Below are 21,371 nucleotides of genomic sequence, written 5' to 3' on the forward strand. Positions count from 1 at the left end.
GTTACAGGGGGCATGTTGTCACCACAGGAAAAAGTGCCCCTTTTGCATGAGACGGGTTGCCTTTTAGCAAGGGTTTTGGTCAGGCTTTCTCAACCTCAGCCCTCCAGATGTTTTGAGACTACAATTCCCATCACCCCTGACCACTGGTCTTGCTAGCTAGAGATAATGGGAGTTGTAGGCCAAAAACATCTGGAGGGCCAAGGTTGAGGAAGCCTGGTTTTAGTGAACTAGAAGGGTGGGGCCAGATGCGATGCAAGCTGAGGGACAATCTGTGTAGCGGAGACATAGATATGGCATTCTGCCTGCTTTTTAATCCAAAGCTGTGCTGCTGTGGGGAGCAAGCGCCTCTTGAGATGTGATGCACAGAACCCTCTCTTCATCCAGACTCAGGTTTAAATATGTGTAAACAAATCATATTTCAAAAAGAGACCACAGTCTACACTGTGCCTCATTTTTCCCAAAGGAAACACAAACCCTGGTTAAGTGTCAAAACCCATGGAATCTCATAATGCTTGGCAGAGATCAGGGTGGCTGGTAAAAATATATCGTCTGATACTGTGAGCAAAGAACCAGTTGAATGAAGATTCAACCAGCCACAAGTATACATGGAATAAGGGAGGCCATTTGTCCTTTGCTTCAGGAAGCAAAATGTTCAGGGCCAGCTCTGATCATGTCCCTAATTGCATCAGGGTGAAATTTAGTGTGAAACCTTCCAGCAGCCACCTAATGCAATGACTAATGCAATAAATAAACAAAGAAAGGGGGTGTGCTGTTTGTTATGGCATGACAATGTCAAAGTAAGTAGCAGTAAAGTGGAAGTTGACAGTTCTTATCAAATATGGTTGGGTGAGTGGATAGGATAAAGGTCATGTACAGACATGGCGGACGCGGGTGGCACTGTGGGTTAAACTACAGAGCCTACGGCTTGCCGATCAGAAGGTTGGCAGTTCGAATCCCCGCGGCGGGGTGAGCTCCCGTTGCTCAGTCCCAGCTGCTGCCAACCTAGCAGTTTGAAAGCATGCAGTGCAAGTAGATAAATAGGTACTGCTCCGGAGGGAAGGTAAACAGCGTTTCCGTGCACAGCTCTGGTTCGCCAGAAGTGGCTTAGTCATGCTGGCCACATGACCTTGAAGCTGTACACCGGCTCCCTCGGCCAATAATGCAAGATGAGCACCACAACCCGAGTCAGTCACGACTGGACCTAATGGTCAGGGGTCCCTTTACCTTTACCGACGTGAAAAACTGATATAAATACTGATATAAATATGGGTTCGTTTTTTTCTACTGTGCGAGTCAGTTTGGGACTTTTTGGAGAAGGGGCTAGGCAACCAAGAAATAAAATATATACTTTTTAAAAAATTCACAGGAGTCTCACTATTTCCAGAATAACAATGAACAGGCTAGTAAAGTGGAACAAGCAGAGCAACTCTGCATTACCAATGCACAGTAATTTAACTATTTTATCTTAAAGAACACAAAACTAACATTCACAAAGGGCACTCCACACTTCAGTGATAAGTATCAGTGGAAGACGGATAAAACCCAGACAGGATCTAGTGCCATGCAGAATCTGCTTTGGGCTACAACTTCCAACAACCCCACCTCGGATGGCCATGCTGGGATTGGTGGGAGTTGTAGCCCAAAAATCTGGAGAGCACAGAGTTGGAGGAGAAGGCTGCCATAGACTTATATCCCGCCTTTTCCCCTGACAGGGACTCGAGGCTGAAAACATAGAATTCCTCGTCGTGGCAGTGTTTTTGTTCTGTGTTCCGCGTCGGTTTTTTCTCCTTGCTAAAACGCGATGGCGGGAAAACCAAGTCGACTATGGCAACACGTTAAGAGAAGTACCGCGGGCGTCCCTTACACCGCCGGCGCCGCCGCCGGAGGGAAACGGCGGGAATCTTTGCCCGGCTCTGCGTCGTTTTCCTCGGGAAGGGCGAGGCAAGCCCAGCCGAGGGAGCCGCGCCGAGGTCCCGCCGAGCGAGCCGGCCTGCCCTTGGCGCCCAGGTCCCTCCGCCCCACAGCGGGTGTACGTGTTGCCAGGCCGGTTTACACGAGTCACATGGGCAGCCCTTCGCGCCGCAGTTGGGTCGCCTTCGGGCCGCCGCCTCCCTCCCGCCTTCTTCCCGCCTCCCTGCCAACTGCAGCCTAGTCTCTGCAAAGGAGCCGGAGCCGCCGCCGCCGAGGAGGAGGGAGGGAGGGAAGGAGTCCCGCGGCTGCAATGGCTGCCACCGGGAGCCGGGAGCGGATCCTGTGCCTCTTCGACGTGGATGGGACCCTCACCCCGCCTCGCCAGGTAGTGTATCCCCACCCCCACCCCGTTCCTTCCCCGCTTCGAGGGCGCGTCTGGGTCGCCCTTGGGCGATCTTTGGAATGAATGGAGAGACCCCACGCCGGAGTCACGGCTTTCCTGCGCCCGGATGACTGGACGGCTGCGGTCGGGTTCTGGCGCTTTAGCGGGCAGAGCTGGTGCCTGGATCGGAGTCCGGAGTCCGGACTCATCTCGCCCAATCCCGGCAGAGGGGAAGGCAAGAGCGACGCTCCTCCTCGCCCCCCTCTTCTTCTCCTTCTTGCAACCGGTTACGAAAGAGTTCAACCGCGGGCCAAGAGGTCCGTCAGGATGCAGACAGGCTGCCGGGTCAGGTCTGGGCTTCGCTGCAGGGCATCTCCGCTGGACGGTTACGTAAGAATGGTGCGCATTGGACCGGACCGCCGACGTGCATCTGCAATATTGCAGCACTTAACAGCGCGATCCTCTGCAGGTCTCTTCGGAAGGAAGTCTCGCTGTGTTCAGTGGGGTTTGCTTCCTAGCAAGAGTGTCGGAGCGAGGGCTGCAGTCTTAGCGCAGCTGGACACGTTGGGAGCAACTTTTGAGCAGACATAGGCTTGAGCTATTGGTTTCCACAAACTGGTCAGCTACCGGTAGGAAGCTCACAAGCAAGGCAGAATTACTTGCTTCTTGGTCCTAGGATCTGGAACTTGGAGGCAGGGATGCCAACAGTATTTCCTGTATGCTGTATGTGGGTTGGGTCCTTGCATTGGCAAGAACTGCTGCTTAATCGCAGTGGCATAGCATAATCACAGTGACATAAACAGGGGCTATTGCCCTGGATGCAAAATTCTTAGGGGTGCAAAATTTCATAAGAGAAAGAAAGTAGTAGTATTAGTAGTTTTTTTTAAAAAAAGCAGATTCTTCTCCTCCATCCAGTGTCAGACCGGCAGCAACAATAGCAAGCTTCTCTTATTTTTTCCCCTGATGCTCTGGGAGGCTCCCTTTCCAAGTCCTACCTGGGAACAGACAGCTTTTCTTCCTCTGGTTGCTCAACAAAAGTGATTAAAAGACTTTAGCAACAGTTGTTTATTTTCCTAATAAGGCTTACAGTGTTGACTCCACAGTTTGCTTTCTAACTTTTTAAAATAGATGTCTGGTTGACTATTAAAAACAAACAAACCAAAGCTAAGAGTTTTGGGTCCCTGCTGGCTTGGAGACCAGTACATATGTTCAGACTGTAGTTGCACACAAGTGCAGGAAAGCCTTAGCAGTTGATTATGTCCAATGTAGAAACTGGTCTTCAGTTTTAAGCCTTTCCACCTCCTCAAACTGCAAGGTGGATGTGCTAGGCAATTAGAACACATTAGGGCTCCTTGCTGAGAAAAACAAATGTGTCCTTTAATCAACTTTAATTGTTACTGTTCTTTGGAAGGATGAGAAAAAAAATTTAAAAGAAAGCCACCTCAAAGTATTGACCACTGGGCTGGATCCAACGTACTGCACATGGAAGTAAATAAAAGAGCTCCTAGTGTTGTTCATCTAAGAACAGTTGTGCAGTGCCAGATTGGTAGGTTGAATAGCAGCCCTTAAGCTTCTCTTATGCAACCTCTTGCCCATGTGTCAGATTGTTTCATGTCTGTTTCACAAGATTCTAGCTCAAAGGGTAAAGTAGCACTTCCTTGAGCAGAAGACACGTTCAACACATCAAATAAAAAGATTTGATGCATTCCATTAAATTTTAAGCAAAATAATGCATTAAACTGCATTGATATGCCCAAATTTGCTGAACTGAGCTGAGAGAACGTATCACATTTTGGTCCAATGTGTATAGAAATAAGCTGCAAGACTCATCCAAAATTTAACGTGTCTAAAACTCAGGCCCCCTTTGAGCTTGAGGCTCAGGCCAAATTACCCTCCTGGCACTATCCCCCTCCACCTCTGATTGGCCCCGGAGGCAGCAAATTTAGTATTTATGGAGTCCAGGACCAGGTGGACTGTGATTGACATTGCACATACACAAGAAAGCAAGCTTAACACTTTTTGGAAATTGGGAGATGGGTGGTTGAGGTGCTAAGTTCATGGGATGTTCTTAACCTACAGGACATCTCAGAGGAGGGCTCAGATTGCATGTACGCCAAGGTTCAGGAAGGACCTAACTGGTCCACTTGGACGGCAGACTAAAGAAATTGTGTGGGGTGGTTCTGTATCACAACAACCTGGAAGACCCACAGGATTCACCTGATGCGGCACATTGCAGGGAAATACTGATCATATCAGCCAAGCTGTCAGTCAGAGAAGCTTGCCATTATTGATATTCTCATTGGAGAACTAGTAAGCTCTTAAGGCAACTCCAGAGCACAGTTAGACAGCTGTTGCCACTCACCATTCACAAGTATATGATACTATAATCACTGTCAGCCCAAACCATTTGGCTGCCTGAAGTGCAAATGGTGCCCTACCCACTAAGGATAAACCTGTAGCCCTCCAGACGTTGTTTGACTCAAACTCCAGTCATCCATGATCACTGGCTACAACATCTGGAGAGAGACAAGTCCCTGAACACTGCTTTAAGTCTTGCTGCAGCTTTGGGACATCAGTTGCTGCCTTCATCTGTTCCTTCATAATGCTGTTCCCTCAAATTTATTTATTTTTAGATTCACTGGGTGTTAAAATCCTAGTGAGAAAAAAACCAAGGAGACAACCTGAATATTATTTGCCTTGTGACCACAATGTTGATTTACTCAGATTCTAGTCTTATCTCTCTTGGAGGGGCATAGGGCATGTTGAGAAGTGTTGGATTTGGCGCACTACAGGCGGTTTGCTTCGCTGTGGATGAGAGAGTATGTCCAAGCAACTCTGAAGGGTTGGCAGAGTGGCTTCCTTTGCATGCAGATCACGTGAGCTCTCATTGCTCTGTTGACAATGCCTTTGAATTAGACCAGCCTGCCCCTTAAGTGTTTGGTTGTTCATTTAACCATCTAATGTTTTAATTGTGGCAGGATGCTGGTGCCGTGTGGATTTTGCAAAGTAAGAGACATAAATGAGATGCAGGTGGTGTTTTTAAAAGTCTGCTACTGCCGTAGCTAAACTCATTTGCAAAACATGCTAGATGACAAGTGTGTGTGTTTGTGTGTGTGTTTTAAATTGACTCTTGTAGGTGCTGAAGAATATATGGTTTTGTTCCCAACAGCTAGAGGTTGGATCATTAAGAGATTCCTTGCCTTTTTGCTTTGAAGTGATGGGTGAATTTTCACCAGTGTAAATAAATGTAACAGTTCAGTTCACAAGAGTTCCTTATGATAGTCAGTGGCAGGGTTGGCTCCAGGTCTGAGAGGGGACTCTGGGCAAAAGTGTCCTCTGGCAGGCCCCCTCCTCTTGTCAGTGGGTCCTGGTGGGCTTATCTGGCTATGGTGCAGTGCTTCAAGTAGCAGTGGGCAACTGTATCTAGCAACATTTTCTGTTTCCCACAGTGCCTCCTAGGTCTGGGGAATTGTGGGAACTTAAAAAGATGGCTGTATCCAACCACCTGGCACTCAGTGCCAGATCAGAAGAGGGGGCAAGGCAGGACAGGCATCAACAGTGGACCTTGTTGTGGCGCTGGGGCCCTGGCAGCTGCCCAAGGATGCCAGCTGCTGAGATGCTAGCCCTTTACAATGAAAGTACAACTGTTCCTTTTGACAAATAACAGAGAAATCTCAATTGTTTCGGGGGTGGGATGGGGTGTAGCAAACTTCAATATGTGTTTGGAATCAGATCTAAATTGTCACATTATTTTTAACATGCACTGCAGTTTCCATTCCAGCTAAATCTTTTTTTAAATCACATATTAAACAACTAATTGATTAACCACTTTGACCATTCAGTTAATATTTTTAGCCACAGGAGTAGGAATTGTAGTTCATCCACATCTGGAAGGCCTGAGGTTCCCCACATCTGCCAATAACTACCACTCTTTCTCTTTTTCCCTCCAGAAAATTAAGCCTGAAGTAGCTGAGTTTCTTCAAGAGCTGCGTACAAGAGTGTTAATTGGGGTAGTGGGTGGCTCAGACTACGCCAAGATAGCTGAGCAGCTGGGAGAAGGAGATGAAGGTGAGCAATACACACTTCTGCTCTCTAAGTGCTTTTGTTTAATGGAAGCCTATCCAACAACCTGCTGCAAAATCAAGCATTCATAGCAGTCCTATTGGTGAACACATGGGTGGGCAAATGGACACATGCAGAGGAAAGCACATGGCACGGCTGCTGTGGACTGCACCATTTCAGACTGCAGGGGTGGGGATCATGTGACTCCATGCACCTCCATCCTTTTTCAAGGAAAGCTAGTTTGGGGAGAAGTTTGGGCCTAAACTTCACCCAAACAAGCCACACCTGAAGAATTTTGTTTTATGTGCAGAGGCAGTGGTACAGCCTGGGAAGGAATATCCATGTGCTCTTTCTGCACACCGGAATCAAACCTAACGCAGTCGTGGCATTTCTATGCTACTGTAACATAACTTGACTGCAGATCCACAAAGCCAAACTCAGTATTGGAAGGCTCCAAATAGTCCTTGGAAGCTCAGCATGTTCTCCTGTGGCTTCGGACTGGTGGGAAGTGGAATCAGCTCTGGCCTTCGAAAGTGGGTTAACTGGCCTCCAGAGCCACATGGACAGGACAGGCACCTGTAGCCTGTCTCTTTCTTACTCCCTATATCTGCAGCATTACACACTGCACTTTCAGGTCAGGATTTCCAAGACATCTCATTATATCCTAAATCCATAAGGGGTGGATTTAAATTGGCCCAATGCAGTTTCGGCATCCTCTTGATCAGGTCCAACAAGAGCTGTGCCTGACTTATTCCAATGCAGGTACATCACGAGGGAAGACAGATGAAGGTCCCAGCAGAGAAAGCAGGAACAGCAGCACAGCAAAGAGGGAGGTACTATGGGGAAAGGCGGAGATGGGGACAGAGCCAAGGGGATCATGGGATATTTGTTTGGTACAAACATAGAAACAGGGATCCAGAAAACTGCAGGCACTTGCAATGCAGCGCCGTATGGAATAGAAGCAGCTTCCAGAAATGCAGAGAAGGAAGCCACCAGCTGATCCACCTGTAGTATTTATACTGCAAACAGTCAATCCTATCTGGCCTGCAATAATCCTAAGAAGGTTGGAGGGCATCCTACAGTAAATGGCATCGTGACTTCATTCACAGCCCATGTTTCCAGACGTAGCTGGTGGGGTTCCTCTGAGCCCGTGGTCCTAAGTGCAAGACTTGCACCCATTCGCAGAAGTAAAGCAGAACGGTTGTTCCATGCCTTTGCATTCCCCTCCATTGCCACTTCCCCCAGTAACAAAGAATGACATCAGATTCTAAAACCTTCCTTCTAGACTAGAGAAAAGGTGAGATAACCTAATGTTCCCTTAAACGGAAAGTGAACTGCAGATTCAGCATTGGCCTTTTTATCACTGCTGGGAAAGGCCAGTGTGAAATAACCTGTGGCTGCAGATCTGTGCACATTTGCTTGCAAGTAAGCTTCATTGAACACAGAGATACGTGCTTCTGAGTAAACAAGCTCAGAGTTGCACTCTGAGTTACTGAGACTTCGTTCCAAATGGGAAAGGGGGGGAGGCCAGACAAAGAGAGCATGGGCAGGCACAATTCAGCTTTGTTGCTGTGTCTGTGAGATGATTGAGTTCTCACTCAGCAACTTGCACACCTTCATCTGTAAAATGGGAGCATCACTATTTTCAGGGCACCTCAAATAAAGCTTTGCTGAAGTGTCAGAATAAAACCACAGAGATCCTGCGATTCAGCATCCACTTCCCTTGCAGCCCCTATCCACCTGACTGATTGATATTTCTCTCTCACCTTCATTTCCCTTCCTTCACTTCTTCTCCTCAACATCCTTTTTGCCCCTACAAATCTATTCCCCACAGTTATCGGCAAGTTTGATTACGTCTTTGCAGAAAATGGCACCGTGCAGTACAAGAACGGGCAACTGGTCTCCAAGCAGGTAGGCCCCGCGGCTTTGTGCTCTGCCACCAAGGCTGCAAATTTCCTCCTCCTCTCGCCCTCCTTCCCTGCCATATCTCTCAGAGAGAGATGATGGTATCCAAACCCTCTCAGGGTATCTGGCTCTGATAGGTCAGTACTTTATTGAGGAAGGGTTTCCCTTCCCCCCCCCTCCAAAGAAGGAGGCAAAACTTTGAAGTAATGCTTGAATAATTTTAATTTGTGAAGGAATATGCCCAGCATCTTTCTGGCATTTTGACACCTTCAGGAGCACTCAGAAATGACAATAAAGATTGTGTAAAGAGTACTCAACGCTTTAGTCCCTGAGAGGACACAACATCTCCTCACAGGAGCAACTGGATAATCTGTTGCTCCTGGCTCTTCCCATAGCAGGAAGGCCCCTCCCAGGCCTTATATAAATGCATGTAGAGTTGGAAGGGATCCCAAGGGTCATCTACTCCAACCCCCTGCGATGCAGGAATGTGGACATCTAATCCTTGTTATGATTTCTTTTAGTGCAAGGTGATGTGTCAAAAACATGTTGAGTACATTACAGCACAAAATAAAATTCTAAAGCAACGTTTTGAATCTTCACTTTTTCCCTTTATTTACTAGTCCTTTTGGTGCTGCCCCTCTCTTTTCATGTTTGTTCCATTCAACATATAAAACAACATTGCCTGTTCTGACGTTCACAATGTGGGTGGATTTGGTAAGAGAATTGCACTCTGTTGGCTCAGTGTGACCTTTGGCTTTTTTTTTTTAAAGGCTATCCAGAACCATCTTGGGGAAGAACTTCTGCAGGATCTGATCAACTTCTGCCTCAACTACATGGCACTTCTAAAGCTGCCCAAAAAACGGTAATGGTCCTTTCTTATTCAAGGGCATGCAGACTCTGGCTTGTCTCCTTAAGGAAGTGTCCTAGTCCCATTGTTCAGGAAGTGCCCCAATTTCTCCAGAGAGACTTTTTAGGACAAGCATGTCACTTCGAGCTTGGGGAGGGGCTTTCCTTCCTTAAGTTAACCTATCAAAGGATTCAGGTCTCTCTTTTTATTTTCCAGATACTATGTGAGTATTTAGAACCACAAAGTTGATAATCCAGCCCTCCCAACTAAAACAAAGAACCTTAATCTTCAAATAATATATAACAGAATACAGAAACCTGTTTTATTGAATACCTGAAAGGGAAATATCCATAATTTCTTTCAGCACTTTATTTCACTGCATAACTGTTCTTAGAGTTGGGTAACATGTTAAGAAGAAATTCCTTCCTTTCTGGAGTTTAAACTCATTGCCCTGTTATTCACTATACTGGCTAACTAGTTGCTATGGTTTCCCCACTTTTTCCAATATCCTTCTATATATTTGTAAAGAGTCCGTGTTTAGAACAGAATGAAAGCCACTCTGTGTGCAGCTGATTTAACTTAGCCTTCATAGATGTTGTGTCTTGTGAGTACCACTTTCCAAAAAAACAGGTTAACCTCGACTCAGTTTATGTTCTTTTGCTACACTATAATGCTGTGCCCAACATTGCAAACACACTGCATGGGAATTTTGCATCCTGAATAAATGAAACATTAAAGAGTGGTATTCTAGGCATTTATTTCTAATAGCTCCAGCTCTTGTGGGGGGGGGGGAATCACCCTGGAAGAAATAAGATGCGATAGGTAAGGGCCATGAGGAATCTCTTATGAAAAGTTGCATGCCACACACCATAAGCAAGGTTGAGGTTCCTCTTCTTGAGATTAGTTTGACCTTGTGTTGTATCACGGCGGGAAGATTCTGCTTGACTTCATGTTAAAGAAATCATGAGGCTGTGCAACAGAATTGTCCATTTTTTTTTTACAACCACTCAAGTTTCTCCTTCTCTCAAGTTTCTCCTTCTCTCTTCCCCTTAAATAAAAAAATTCTCAGGGGGACGTTTATTGAATTTCGCAATGGAATGCTGAACATCTCTCCTATTGGTCGAAGCTGCACTTTGGAAGAACGAATAGAGTTTTCAGAACTGGACAAGGTAAATAATGAGCATTAGGCTCCAAGTGTATTTGTGGCACACTGGAGCCTGTTAGAACCCCAGGGTGCTGTGTTGTGCTGTGCTGTGCTGTGCTGTGCTGTGTGTTTTCCCTAAGAATTAAGCTTGTTGCTAGGGTACCTTGCTTGTAAGCTGGAGCTAAATAGGAATATTATTCTGCCTGGTCACAGTTCTTGAAAGAAATTGCAAGGCACAAACGCAAAATACTGGGTTTCATGGGGGAAAGTGGGATCTGACAAGGATCAAAGTAATTGAGGGGGATGTTTCCTTATTCCTCTTCAGTCCTCTCTCACTTGTTTTCTGTTCATCTCCTTTACAGAAAGAGAGGATTCGAGAGAAGTTTGTAGCTGCCCTGCAGAGGGAGTTTGCTGGCAAAGGCCTGCGGTTTTCCCGAGGTGAGAGTTTTCTTAGTCCTTTCTTCTTTTGAGAGGAATGGATAGGAAAAACAATTGATTTTGTATTCAAGAAGAATATGCATATATTCTTGTTTTGGCTGTGTTGTGCTTTTGTGTACACACATTCATTATTCTTGTGCTAGAAACAGACAAAAAAATTTTTTAAGTGACTTTGGGTGCTTGGTACAATTAGTTTTGGAGTCTTGGAAAAGCAACATACCTAGCATTGTGTATGTTTAAAAAGCTGAGTAAGTGCTTTGTTACAGGTCTTAAAAGAGGTTTCCCTGTGTTGATCCCTGTCTGCGATGAGTTTCTTTTCCACACTATTCTGAAACCCCCAAAAGTTTTTAGACATAACCCCCATTTAGTTGAGTGAAACATACCGGTACTGTACTTCCAAGTTAGTGTGCTTGGAAGGACTGCTGTTTTAACTGAGGGATCACTTTCTTTACCAAGAATTGCCAGGATCAGAGCATGGTCTGTGGCTAGCAGCGCTCTGCCTAATATCCCAGTGGTCTGGCAGCAATGCACTGTTTTGGGTGTAGCCCTATCCATTTGTTAGCCCTCTGTGCTCCTGCCCCCCCCCCATCCCAAGTATGTGTGCCCCCTTCACTGCCACCCCTCTGACCTCTACGTGTTCAGCAGCAGACTGGAGGGGGAAATGGCTGTACTCGTAAACCTGAAATTGTGCCTAATCATGTGTGCATCCTTCGTGTGGCTAACATGTGACTAGGAGTACAGTGCTGGCAATAGTGGGCTCTTTGTCCCTTACTAGGGGGCTGGCAGGTGGCCATATTTCCTTTATTTGTGGTGGGGGCAGTTGCTATTGGAGCTGTTCCACCAGCATGCCAGAATAATTTATCTGGAATACAGATGTAGTACTGCCAAAGTGACAGTGAATGAGGTCTCATGGCAAAAGTCCTTTGCTCTGCCCTGCAGTGATCCAAATGCTAGGACCAATCTGCATTTTACATTCGTCCCACAGTTAACAGACTCTCCTTTCCCTGCCCAGCCGTACTTCGAAGACAAGAACACTTTAGAAGAGGGTTCCCTGCCAACCCTCCAGCCAAAAAGCTTGAGAGCCACCCTTCCCCCTTATATTTTTTTCTAAGAAGCTCCTGCTCCTCACACTTCCCCAGCCAACAGTTTGTTGTTTGTGCCTTTGGCTGATGGGGCCTTGCTGACGCCATTCAGTCCCATTGCCATAGAAACAGCAGCTACTGAATTAATGTGTCAGAGAGGCAGGCAGGCAGGCAGGCAGCCATGGTGCATGACCATCTATCACGGAACAATTTATTCTATGAAAGCCATTTGCACCTGAGGTGTTGAGGGGAGATCTTTTTTCCTGCAAGCCTCCACCTTCAGTCTGTTTCGCTTAATTCCATCACGCTTTCCCCCTCTGGCAGGTGGGATGATCAGCTTTGACGTCTTCCCTGAGGGCTGGGACAAGCGCTATTGCCTCGACGTCCTTGAGGATGAGAGATTTGACACCATCCATTTCTTTGGGAATGAGACAAGTCCAGTAAGTAAATCTGACCAAACCCCTGTTCTTTGACAAGGGGCCAAGCCCTGTGTGGGATCGAGGAAGATAAAGTTGTCCATATCTAAACTGGCAGGCTCTCCGCAGAGCTACGTTGCATTAAAATAACCAGCAAGACTCCCATTTCCACCGTGGCTCAACTGTGTCTTTTCTACAATGTTTAAAGGGTGTTTGTGTATTTCAAAACATATGGTAAATAGACCTGGGGACCATGGCTGAAAGCCTGTTTTCAGATGTGCAAATGCCGTTTGGATGTTTCAGAAAATACACAACTGATGTGTGATGGGAGCATTGGCTGTGAGGTTCGAAGTGGCTCTCATTCGCATTTTCCAGCCTTACAGGTTGGTACCTGGACTGCATGAAAGCAAGTATAAACTAACAGTGCCCTCTTCCGGTGACGGGAAAATGCAAATACAGTACATCTGTTAAGGTGCCATTTCATTTCAGTGTCTCTTAAGGGGATTTGTCTGCGCAGAAGCTTTCCGAGGAAGGAGAAAAGGAAGTGGGCAACTCATCATGAATCTTACAGTGCAGATAATGCAGCCCGCACTTCAGCCCTTACGTAATTGCTTTCAGGTGCATTGTGGACACATTCTGGTTACCGTATCTGGTGTGGGTGCTTTGCAGAGATTGGATTCACCAATTAAGCACAGCCAACCCTCTTTTTTATTTTTTTTATTATTATTTTTTAAAAAACCTGCACACAGAAACACTTATATAAAGCATGCTTGAAATAGTCTGGTTCATTGGCTCTCCTCCCTCCCTGTCAGCATCTGTTTACTAAAGGTCATGTGAGGTCACGACTACTGATGCATGAGAGGGGAAAATCAATACCATGTGCAGCAGCATCACTTCAGATTAGGTTTTACATGAAGTCAGGTCCCACAATTAAATACTTTAATTTACAAATTCTGCATAACTAGGGTCTGCAGTCCCTTGGGTATGCAGAAACCACCTAATCTGATCGGCACCACACAACCCAAGTTCAGGATTAGAAGGGGGCAGGAGAGGGAGGAAGATATTCTTTCCAGGGCTCAATAAATATAGTGCTTTCCAGAACAGGGCCGGCTCTAGGGGTAGGTTGGGTGGCGCAGGGCGCCGGGTTAGCAGGGGGGCGCGCGGAAACCACCAGCTGCCGGAAGAAGCGGGGCGGGGGCACCAGAGCGATCTGCGCACCAGGGCGCCAGGGCGCCTGACCTGCTTAAGACCTGTTCCAGAAGCAGTGGTTTTTGTGTCTCACTGCCCAGCTCTGCATTATTTTCAATTCCTTGCTGGTTTCAGATGGCTTGAGCCTCCTGGCACATACACTTTACAGCATGGGTAGGCAAACTAAGGGCCACGGGCCAGATCAGGCCTAATTGCCTTCTGGATCCGGCCTGCAGACAGTCCGGGAATCGCCACATGGATCAGCAGCGCGCGTGTTCTTTCCCTCTCCCTCACACGGTGGCAGCGGTGCCTCCTCCCTCCCTCCTCCTGGCTTCTCCCTGCCCTGCCTAGAGGAGAAAGGGGGCTGGTCTTTGTTGGTGCCAGCAGCAGCACTCGAGCGGCCACCATTTTAAGCAGCCCCTCTCCAGAGTCCTTTCGCGTGCCGTTCATCGTCCCGCTGCCACGGCCAGCCCCTGCCCCTCACAAGACACAGGTAAGCAGCCACCGGGGCTCGTGGTGCTCTTGCATCATATTTTTTCCTTCAAAATATATTCCAGCCCCCCACAAGGTCTGAGGGACAGTGGACCGGCCCCCTGCTGAAAAAGTTTGCTGACCCCTGCTTTACAGGAAGGGTGATGATCCTGAGACTCTCCAGATGTTGCTGGATTCCAGCTCTCATTGGCCCCAGTTGCAGGGCCGTCTTGAGCATATCCGGCGCCGTGGTGCGAAGATCCCTCCGGCACCCCCCCAAAGAGGGGAAAAGGGAGGCTCCCCACCCCCCCCCCAAAAAAACAACTTAAGCCAAACCTGAGGAGGACAGGCGGCCTCCGCCTCAACGAAGTCTCTCAGGCGTCCCTCACAAGCAGCGCCACTGCCGCCTCAGTTCCAAAGGCTCCCTCCGCGCCTGTCCCACCAGCACCATCCCCACAGTCCGTGGGGGGCCGGCAGGCGGCAAGGGGCCTCGGCTGAGCAGCAGCCACGCCGGCCATTCAGCGGGCGTGGAAGACGGGGCTTGGGAGTGCTTGGCAGCCTCTTCGCAGCGGCCCAGGGTGGCGGTTTCTTGGGGCCGAGGGGGCAAGGAGCTGGGCAGAAACCATTCCAACGTGGGGGGGGGCTGAGGGAAGCGAGCAGAGCGGGTGTGAGGGAGGCTGCCGTGTCTCTGCACTCCTTGCAGAAGCCCCCCACGGGCAGCTACTCCCTGACGGCGAGCTCCCCTTTTCTGGGGCTGGAGCCCTCCCGCCGGCAGTGGAGCGCCATGAAGCCAGCGGGGAGAGCCCCAGACTGCAGGAAGGCATCCGAGCCTTCCCACCAACAGGGATGACCCTGGCGCTGCGTTTTCATTGGTAGAACTGCTGCCATGTGGCGTTGCCTCTACCAATGAAACGCAGCGCCGGGGTGAGGGATGATCCTGGCGCTGCAGAGCGGAACAGGGTCCTAGTGCCCCTGCTCCGCTCGCTTACCTCCCTGCTCTCCCCTGAGCGGCGCGGTGTGCAGGAGGAGGGAAAAGGGAGGCCGCCGAGCAACGCCCCCACTTGCTGGGGTGCCCCTCAGCGCCCAGGCACCCCGCGCCACTAGGGCCAATGGGCGAACCGGCCCTGCCCAGTTGGCTAGTGGCCAATGGTCACTGGTCACAGGTGATGAGAATTGTAGTGCAAAAATAACTAGTCCATCATTGCATCTTCACCATGGCCAATCAGATGTCTAAGGGAAGTGGGATCCAAGTGCAACAGCATTATGCTCACTTGGGATTCCCAGCAACTGGTATAACGCTATCCATTTTGGGGGTGAAGGTGTGGTATACATGCCTTGAAGTAGATAAATAAATCTGAGGTCTGGCAGAGGGACTCATATTCTGCCTTACTGGGGGGTGGAAATTGGATGGTGGTGATGATGATGAAGAAGAAGAAGAAGAAGAAGAAGAAGAAGAAGAAGAAGAAGAAGAAGAAGAAGAAGAAGAAGAAGAAGAAGAAGAAGAAGAAGAAGAAGAAGAAGAATTTATACCCCGCTGATCTGGCTGGGTTTCCCCAGCCACTCTGGGCAGCTCCCAACAGAATATTAAAAACACGATAAAACATCAAACATTAAAAACTGCCTTCAGATGTCTTCTAAAAGTCAGATAGCTGTTTATTCCCTTGACATCTGATGGAAGGGTGTTCCACATGGCTGGTGCCACCACTGAGAAGGCCCTCAGCCTGGTTCCCTGCAACCTCACTTCTTGCAGGGAGGGAACCCCCAGAAGGCCCTCGGCGCTGGACCTCAGTGTCTGAGTTGAACGATGGGGGTGGAGACGCTCCTTCAGGTATACTGGGCCGAGGCCATTTAGGGCTTTAAAGGTCAGCACCAACACTTTGAATTGTGTGTTTTTCAAGTATAGTAAGGCTGCAACTTACAGAGGGAATACACCTAAAGCCAAAATTGTGTATAGTCCAAACACATTGGGTTCAATGCCAGGTAAGATTGCCAAAGTCTTTTTTCCTGGTCACCCACTCCCTTTCTGCTCCCCTTTTATTATTATTTTTTTAATGCCAAGCACATTGAATGTGCACATGTTAAATGTGCCCAGGTTGTGGACTTACTGTAGTCTATACTTGCCTGCTCATTTTAACCACCACCTCCAGCATCTTAATTCTAAGCAGCCAATGGTAAAGATTCTTCTTATCCTTAGGGTGGGAATGACTATGAAATCTATGACGACCCTCGCACGGTGGGGCACAGCATCCAGTCTCCCCAAGACACAGTCCGGAGGTGCCAGGAGATCTTCTTTCCAGAGACAGTGAATGAATCTTGACCTGTGGTGTCCCTGCTGCTCTCGATCACTCGGACGAACCCTCACTCACATTAGGAAAGCACCTTTCGGATCCTTTCAGGACTTGCTGAGGCCCAAGGTCAAAATGCACTTTGGAAATGGGAGTTGGAGTGTCAGAATGGGAGGGAGATGATGAAAGCTCTTCATCAGTTGTGCCACCAAACGAGGTAAAGTGTTGTTTATGTTTAAAGTGAAACCTGTATTCTAGTTAAGGCTTTTTTCCTTTCTTATTTGGAAGCTAGTAATCACCCTTCCCCACAGATTCACCCAAATGAACCTACTGTATTTTTGAGATGATGATTATAATGATTGAAATAATTTATATACCCCCTTCCATTTCTAGAAGAAATGCCAAGGCGATATTTTTGAGATGAATCTCACAAAGACACTAAAGTTATATTTAAAAGGGAGCAGGGCCTGTAGTGTTACAAGTACAAGACCTGTCAAGTATTTTCATATTCTTGAACCATCAATGTGGTTGGCAAATTATTTTTGAGAGCCTTTTTAATGTGCGAAAGGAGAGCGTAACCTGAATGATAAATAATGGGCCCCTCCTAGCAGAGTGAGGTTTGGTTTGGTTTTTGAGACATTGGCACATGGCTATTGTGCCAGAATGTGGATGGGATATGCTCTTCACACCCATTGAAAGCAATGCAGTATGGATGCTGGCATCCACACCGAGATGCACATCTCATTTATGCCTGTGCTTCCTGATCTAGCAAGTGATACCTGTACAGAAACTTTCTGCTGCACACAGATCTCCAGCGCTTGATCAGGCTGAACAACAGTGCTGAGTTGTGCATCTTTAAACAGATTTCAGCTGTGTTAGTTGGATGACCTATGAGCAACGTTAGGGATTGTGCTGTTGTAAAGAACTTTGTGACAAAGGCAACATGTTCATTTAGCCCCCAAAATAAAGAGTATTAAAGACAAGTGGGGCCTTCAACAAAATGTTGCAATGTGGAGAGTTCCTGTTCAGTGCCCTCCCCCCGGATATTCCATTCCATCCTCAGAAAGCATTCTGTGGCCCCTGAGCACCTTCAGGCTTCAGCAGTTATTTTGGGTGGTGGTTGTTTTCCTTAAGTATCCACTGTTCTTGAGCTCTTCCCAAACCTGCAGCTATCTCCCTCTTCTGTATATGTGGTGTTTTGTCTACATAAACAATGGCACTCGCACTGAAAATAGGGAGAATGATGGTTTGAGCATAGGGCAACAGAAGGACCAAGTTCTAATGCATTCACACATTCATAAATCCAGATGGATTAAACCAGGTTTATGAATGAGGAAACGTTTACAGCTGTAGCTTTAATATCATTCCTGATTAGTCATCAGATTGCGATGTAGATTTCCTTCTAGACTTGTCTGAATAAGAATCTAAAGTTCAGATTTACTAAATGTTTGAATGTGAAATTAGCTATAAACTACTGAGACTAGCCAAACTGTAGCAAACGTTGCAGCAGCCTTCATTACTGTAGTCTCCAAACCCTAGATTTTTATATTTAACACAGAAATATTTTCTTTAGTTTCCAGAGGGGTAATGGTGTTAGTCTATTGCAGCAAAAGCAGAGACTAAAGATTTGCCTGTTTCTACCACAGCAAGTTGCCTTTAGATAAAAATAGTGATAAGAGTGATGGTTAATTGCAAAAGGTTCTTCCTCTATTGGTGACTTCCTATTAGATACTGTCAGAGTACAATTATATATGCCAGGGCTGGGCGATACATCAATATATTGTCCAAAACCCATTTGAAGGCCATATGGTGATATCAATTTCATAAATCACAAATCATGTTGTGTGTTCGGACTGGATGATATATCATCCAAAACTGGTTTGAAGTCCATTTCATGGTATTAGTTTGATAATTTTTCACCTGGCAAAATATAATGAACCATGGTGTGTGTGTGTGTGTTGCTATGCAAAAATCATGATGTTAACTCTGTGGCTCAGCTCTTCCCTGCCTCCTGCAGGGAGCAGCAAATCACAAGAGCAGTCGCTGGCAAAAATCACGATGGGGGAAAAACTGTGAAGCCAACCAACGCCTCTACATAGCTCCATCCTTATTTCAGACATTGTGATATATTGGTATATCACAATGTTTAGCTGTGGCTATATCACGATGTTGAAAACCAGATTATCGCCCAGCCCTAATATATGCATTTCACATACTGTGCCACAGTAAGATTGAGTTGCTTCATGCTGCTTACTTTTCATTAAAAACAAAAACAAAAAACAGTTCCTAGCTCTCATGGTTCCATGCACAGTGTTGTGAATTTGGAAGCAAAGCCTTCCAAGCAGTAAAAAAAACCACAGAACTGGATGCTATGGCTTGACTTTCCTTTCTATCTGTTAAGTTGCCCCTCTGGTCATTGTCTTGTCTGCCCTTTGTATCCTATTCCCTTCTACACTTGTCCTCATCATTCTCTTTCACCCCAGTCAAAAAATATCTCAACATTTTCCAATAAGCCAACAATGTATTTCACTCGGAGCCAGTTATGGGTTGATCATTTGCATATTTACAAATTTATGCCGATGAAGATTTTTTGTCAGTGCCAATAGATCAAGGGTACAGAAGCTGTGACTTGACTATAATTCCCATCACCAATGACCACTTCAGGTTTGGACACTGGGAGTCCAGCTATATCTCAAGGGGAAGAGGTTCTTTCACCCATGAAGGACATCCAGTCCATAGCACATCTGAGCAGGGCGTAAGGAGGACACAGGTAGAGTGTATGTGCCCTTTAAACAACAGGTAAATCAATTCAGTATACCTGCTGTCCTACAAGGCTGTCCCCTCCAAGATTCCTGAAAGGAGGAAAGCACAAAAAAGATTAATGGAGAAAGGGCACGACCCTTTTATTATGTACTCCTCACTAGAAGATAGCCATCTACACTCCATAGGTCTCAGAAACTGTGTCTGTACTCTCACCCTCTGCCTCAAGGCAGGCTGTGTGCTTTGTATGGCACTGCAGATCAGAGCTTGTACAGTTCAACTGAAACTCCAGGGGAAAAAAGTGACAGCTGTAGTTGTCAGGGCAGGACAGCCTCTTATGAGTAGAAAATAGGCTGCCCTATTCCCTCCCCTACTCAGTGGAACATGGAGCTCTCCAAAGTGAATGTTCATATTACGTAGCTCATAATATCTGCAATGAATGCTTCCAGCTACTTTCATATGAATATGAACGCAAGGTTTGTTTATATACAACACACTAGTGTAGGACTCATAGCTGTCAAGCTTTCCCTTTTCTCACGAGGAAGCCGATTCAGCATAAGGGAATTTCCCTTTAAAAAAAGGGACAACTTGACAGGACTTGGTAGGACTGCAGCTTGCTACCTGCATGAATGGATATTTGGAAATAAAGGGTAGCAAGGAGGGAGTTTATCTTAGGTGATTGTCACTGCCTGGTGCCCTCCAGGACTGACAGCCTTGCAGCTACCAAAATCAAATGTAGCTGATGGACACTGGCGTTTAAAACAGAGGACACCAGGCTGGAGAAGTCTGGTTTGTAAAGTTGCATCAATGATGTTTTCACCTAGTACTGTGTCTACTTGTCTGCATCTTCACTTGTGCCTGGTTTAACTCTGTTTTGAAGAGATTACTCCTCCTTTCCCCTTTTACCCACCACCTCTTTTCAGCAGGAGATATTTAAATGACTCTTACAGGAAGGAACTGATTCCGACACAGAGCGACTGCGTTTTTTAGAATGGACAAAAAGAAAAAAGAAAAGGCAACATTCAGTTAATGAGAAATGTATCCTTATTTAAATTTTATGTGAAAACCAGATGTCTACTACTGACCAATTTGTGGGTTTTTGCTCACAGGCAGCTGTTCATATATATATTTTCAATGCATCACAAACAGGCAGCTGAGCTCCTACACCCAGGCTTATATGCTTTGTAGTTCAATATTGTAACTTAATGTGGAACTAAATACTAATAATAATGAAGGCACAGGAAATCAATACTATTTGTTTTTGTTATTTCTGGTCAATTTGCATTTGCTCAAATTCAAACAAACAAAAGCACAAACAGTAACAACTTGGCAGCTTATTTTGACCAACCATCTACAGTATCTGTGAAGGTCACAGATACAATTCCCTCACAGAGCCTTATCCAGCCTGGATTATGTTGGACTTCAGTCAGCCCCAATCCCTATGGCCAATTGCCAAGGATAATGGTGTTTTAGTCCGAAACATCTAGAGGTCACCAGCTTGGGGGAAGCTGCCCTAACATTTCCACATAAAAGCTCGTGATGGGAGGGAGAGAAACACTTTGCCTGAAACTTTGAAAAGCTACTGTCTTCAAAATAGCCCATCCTGTGCTAGATGATTACATGTATGGCTGTTGTCCTCTTAAACCAGGCATCCCCAAACTGCGGCCCTCCAGATGTTTTGGCCTACAACTCCCATGATCCCTAGCTAACAGGACCAGTGGTCAGGGATGATGGGAATTGTAGTCTCAAAATGTCTGGAGGACTGAGTTTGAGGAAGCCTGCCTTAGACCATATTGACAACATACATTCAAAGTACTGATACCACAGCTTCCCCCAAAGAATTATGGGAGCTGCAGTTTGCTAAGGGTGTTGAGAGTTGTTGGGAGGCCTCTCTTCCCCTCACAATTCCCAGAGTTCCTTTGGAGAGGGATTATGGCACTACAGCTTCCAGAACTCTTTGGGGGAAGCAGTGAATGTTTCAAGTGATATTGTGCTTTGCATGTATGGTGTGAACGTGGCCTAACTGCAGGAGGGGCAGATGCACACATGCTGCCCTCATCCCCTCCAACACTAGAGTTTCTGCTTGAGCAGGGAGGTCTGCAAAGGGATTGTGGGAACCCTACACAAGTGGGGCTCCCAATCACAAGGAGGCTTGCGAGTGCCTTTAGTGGAATGTATTTACAATCCCAATTAGATCTTCCACCAAACAGGAGGTGGTCAGACATAGAACAGCCCCACACCTCCTACATGATTAGACATCAGTGCCTGAAGAGGACTTTAGATGTGAGGTGAGTCCTTACATATTTCCTAAGGTGCCATCTGGGCAGAGTATATGGCCCATGGTGGTCAGTCTTTCCACCTGTCTTGAACAGGACAGTCAGACACCTGAAGACTAGCCACCCAATTCAATTCCCTAGATCCAGATTTTGTGACGTCATTCTGGTATCATCTGTACCAAAGAACCACCCTATAAAGGAAAA

General features: G+C 46.7%; 1 protein-coding gene across 2 annotated transcripts; it reads left to right on the forward strand.

Annotated features, from left to right (window-relative positions):
* Nucleotides 1-2,173: 2,173 nt before the first annotated feature.
* On the forward strand, nucleotides 2,174-21,345 carry PMM1 (phosphomannomutase 1). Of its 2 annotated transcripts, XR_004693379.2 has the most exons (9): nucleotides 2,174-2,296; nucleotides 6,244-6,361; nucleotides 8,190-8,266; nucleotides 9,031-9,122; nucleotides 10,177-10,276; nucleotides 10,614-10,689; nucleotides 12,096-12,211; nucleotides 16,041-16,348; nucleotides 19,818-21,345. XR_004693379.2 is itself a non-coding variant. In XM_035128346.2 (8 exons), exons 1-8 carry the CDS (start codon nucleotides 2,222-2,224, stop codon nucleotides 16,161-16,163), a joined length of 777 nt encoding a protein of 258 aa, XP_034984237.1. In that variant the 5' UTR covers nucleotides 2,174-2,221; the 3' UTR covers nucleotides 16,164-17,630. The 2 variants fall into 2 exon arrangements, 1 of the variants encoding a protein (XP_034984237.1); XM_035128346.2 differs by lacking the exon at nucleotides 19,818-21,345 and having other exon boundaries at nucleotides 16,041-17,630.
* Nucleotides 21,346-21,371: the final 26 nt, after the last annotated feature.

The sequence above is a fragment of the Zootoca vivipara genome, chromosome 10, assembly GCF_963506605.1.
Source record: "Zootoca vivipara chromosome 10, rZooViv1.1, whole genome shotgun sequence".
In the NCBI taxonomy this organism is placed as follows: Eukaryota; Metazoa; Chordata; class Lepidosauria; order Squamata; family Lacertidae; genus Zootoca; species Zootoca vivipara.

Coding starts and splice junctions, on each gene's coding strand:
- PMM1 (XM_035128346.2), top strand. CDS start 2,222: ATGGCTGCCACCGGGAGCCGGGAGCGGATCCTGTGCCTCTTCGACGTG. Junction 2,297..6,243: donor CCCTCACCCCGCCTCGCCAG/GTAGTGTATCCC, acceptor TTTTCCCTCCAG/AAAATTAAGCCTGAAGTAGC. Junction 6,362..8,189: donor GCTGGGAGAAGGAGATGAAG/GTGAGCAATACA, acceptor TATTCCCCACAG/TTATCGGCAAGTTTGATTAC.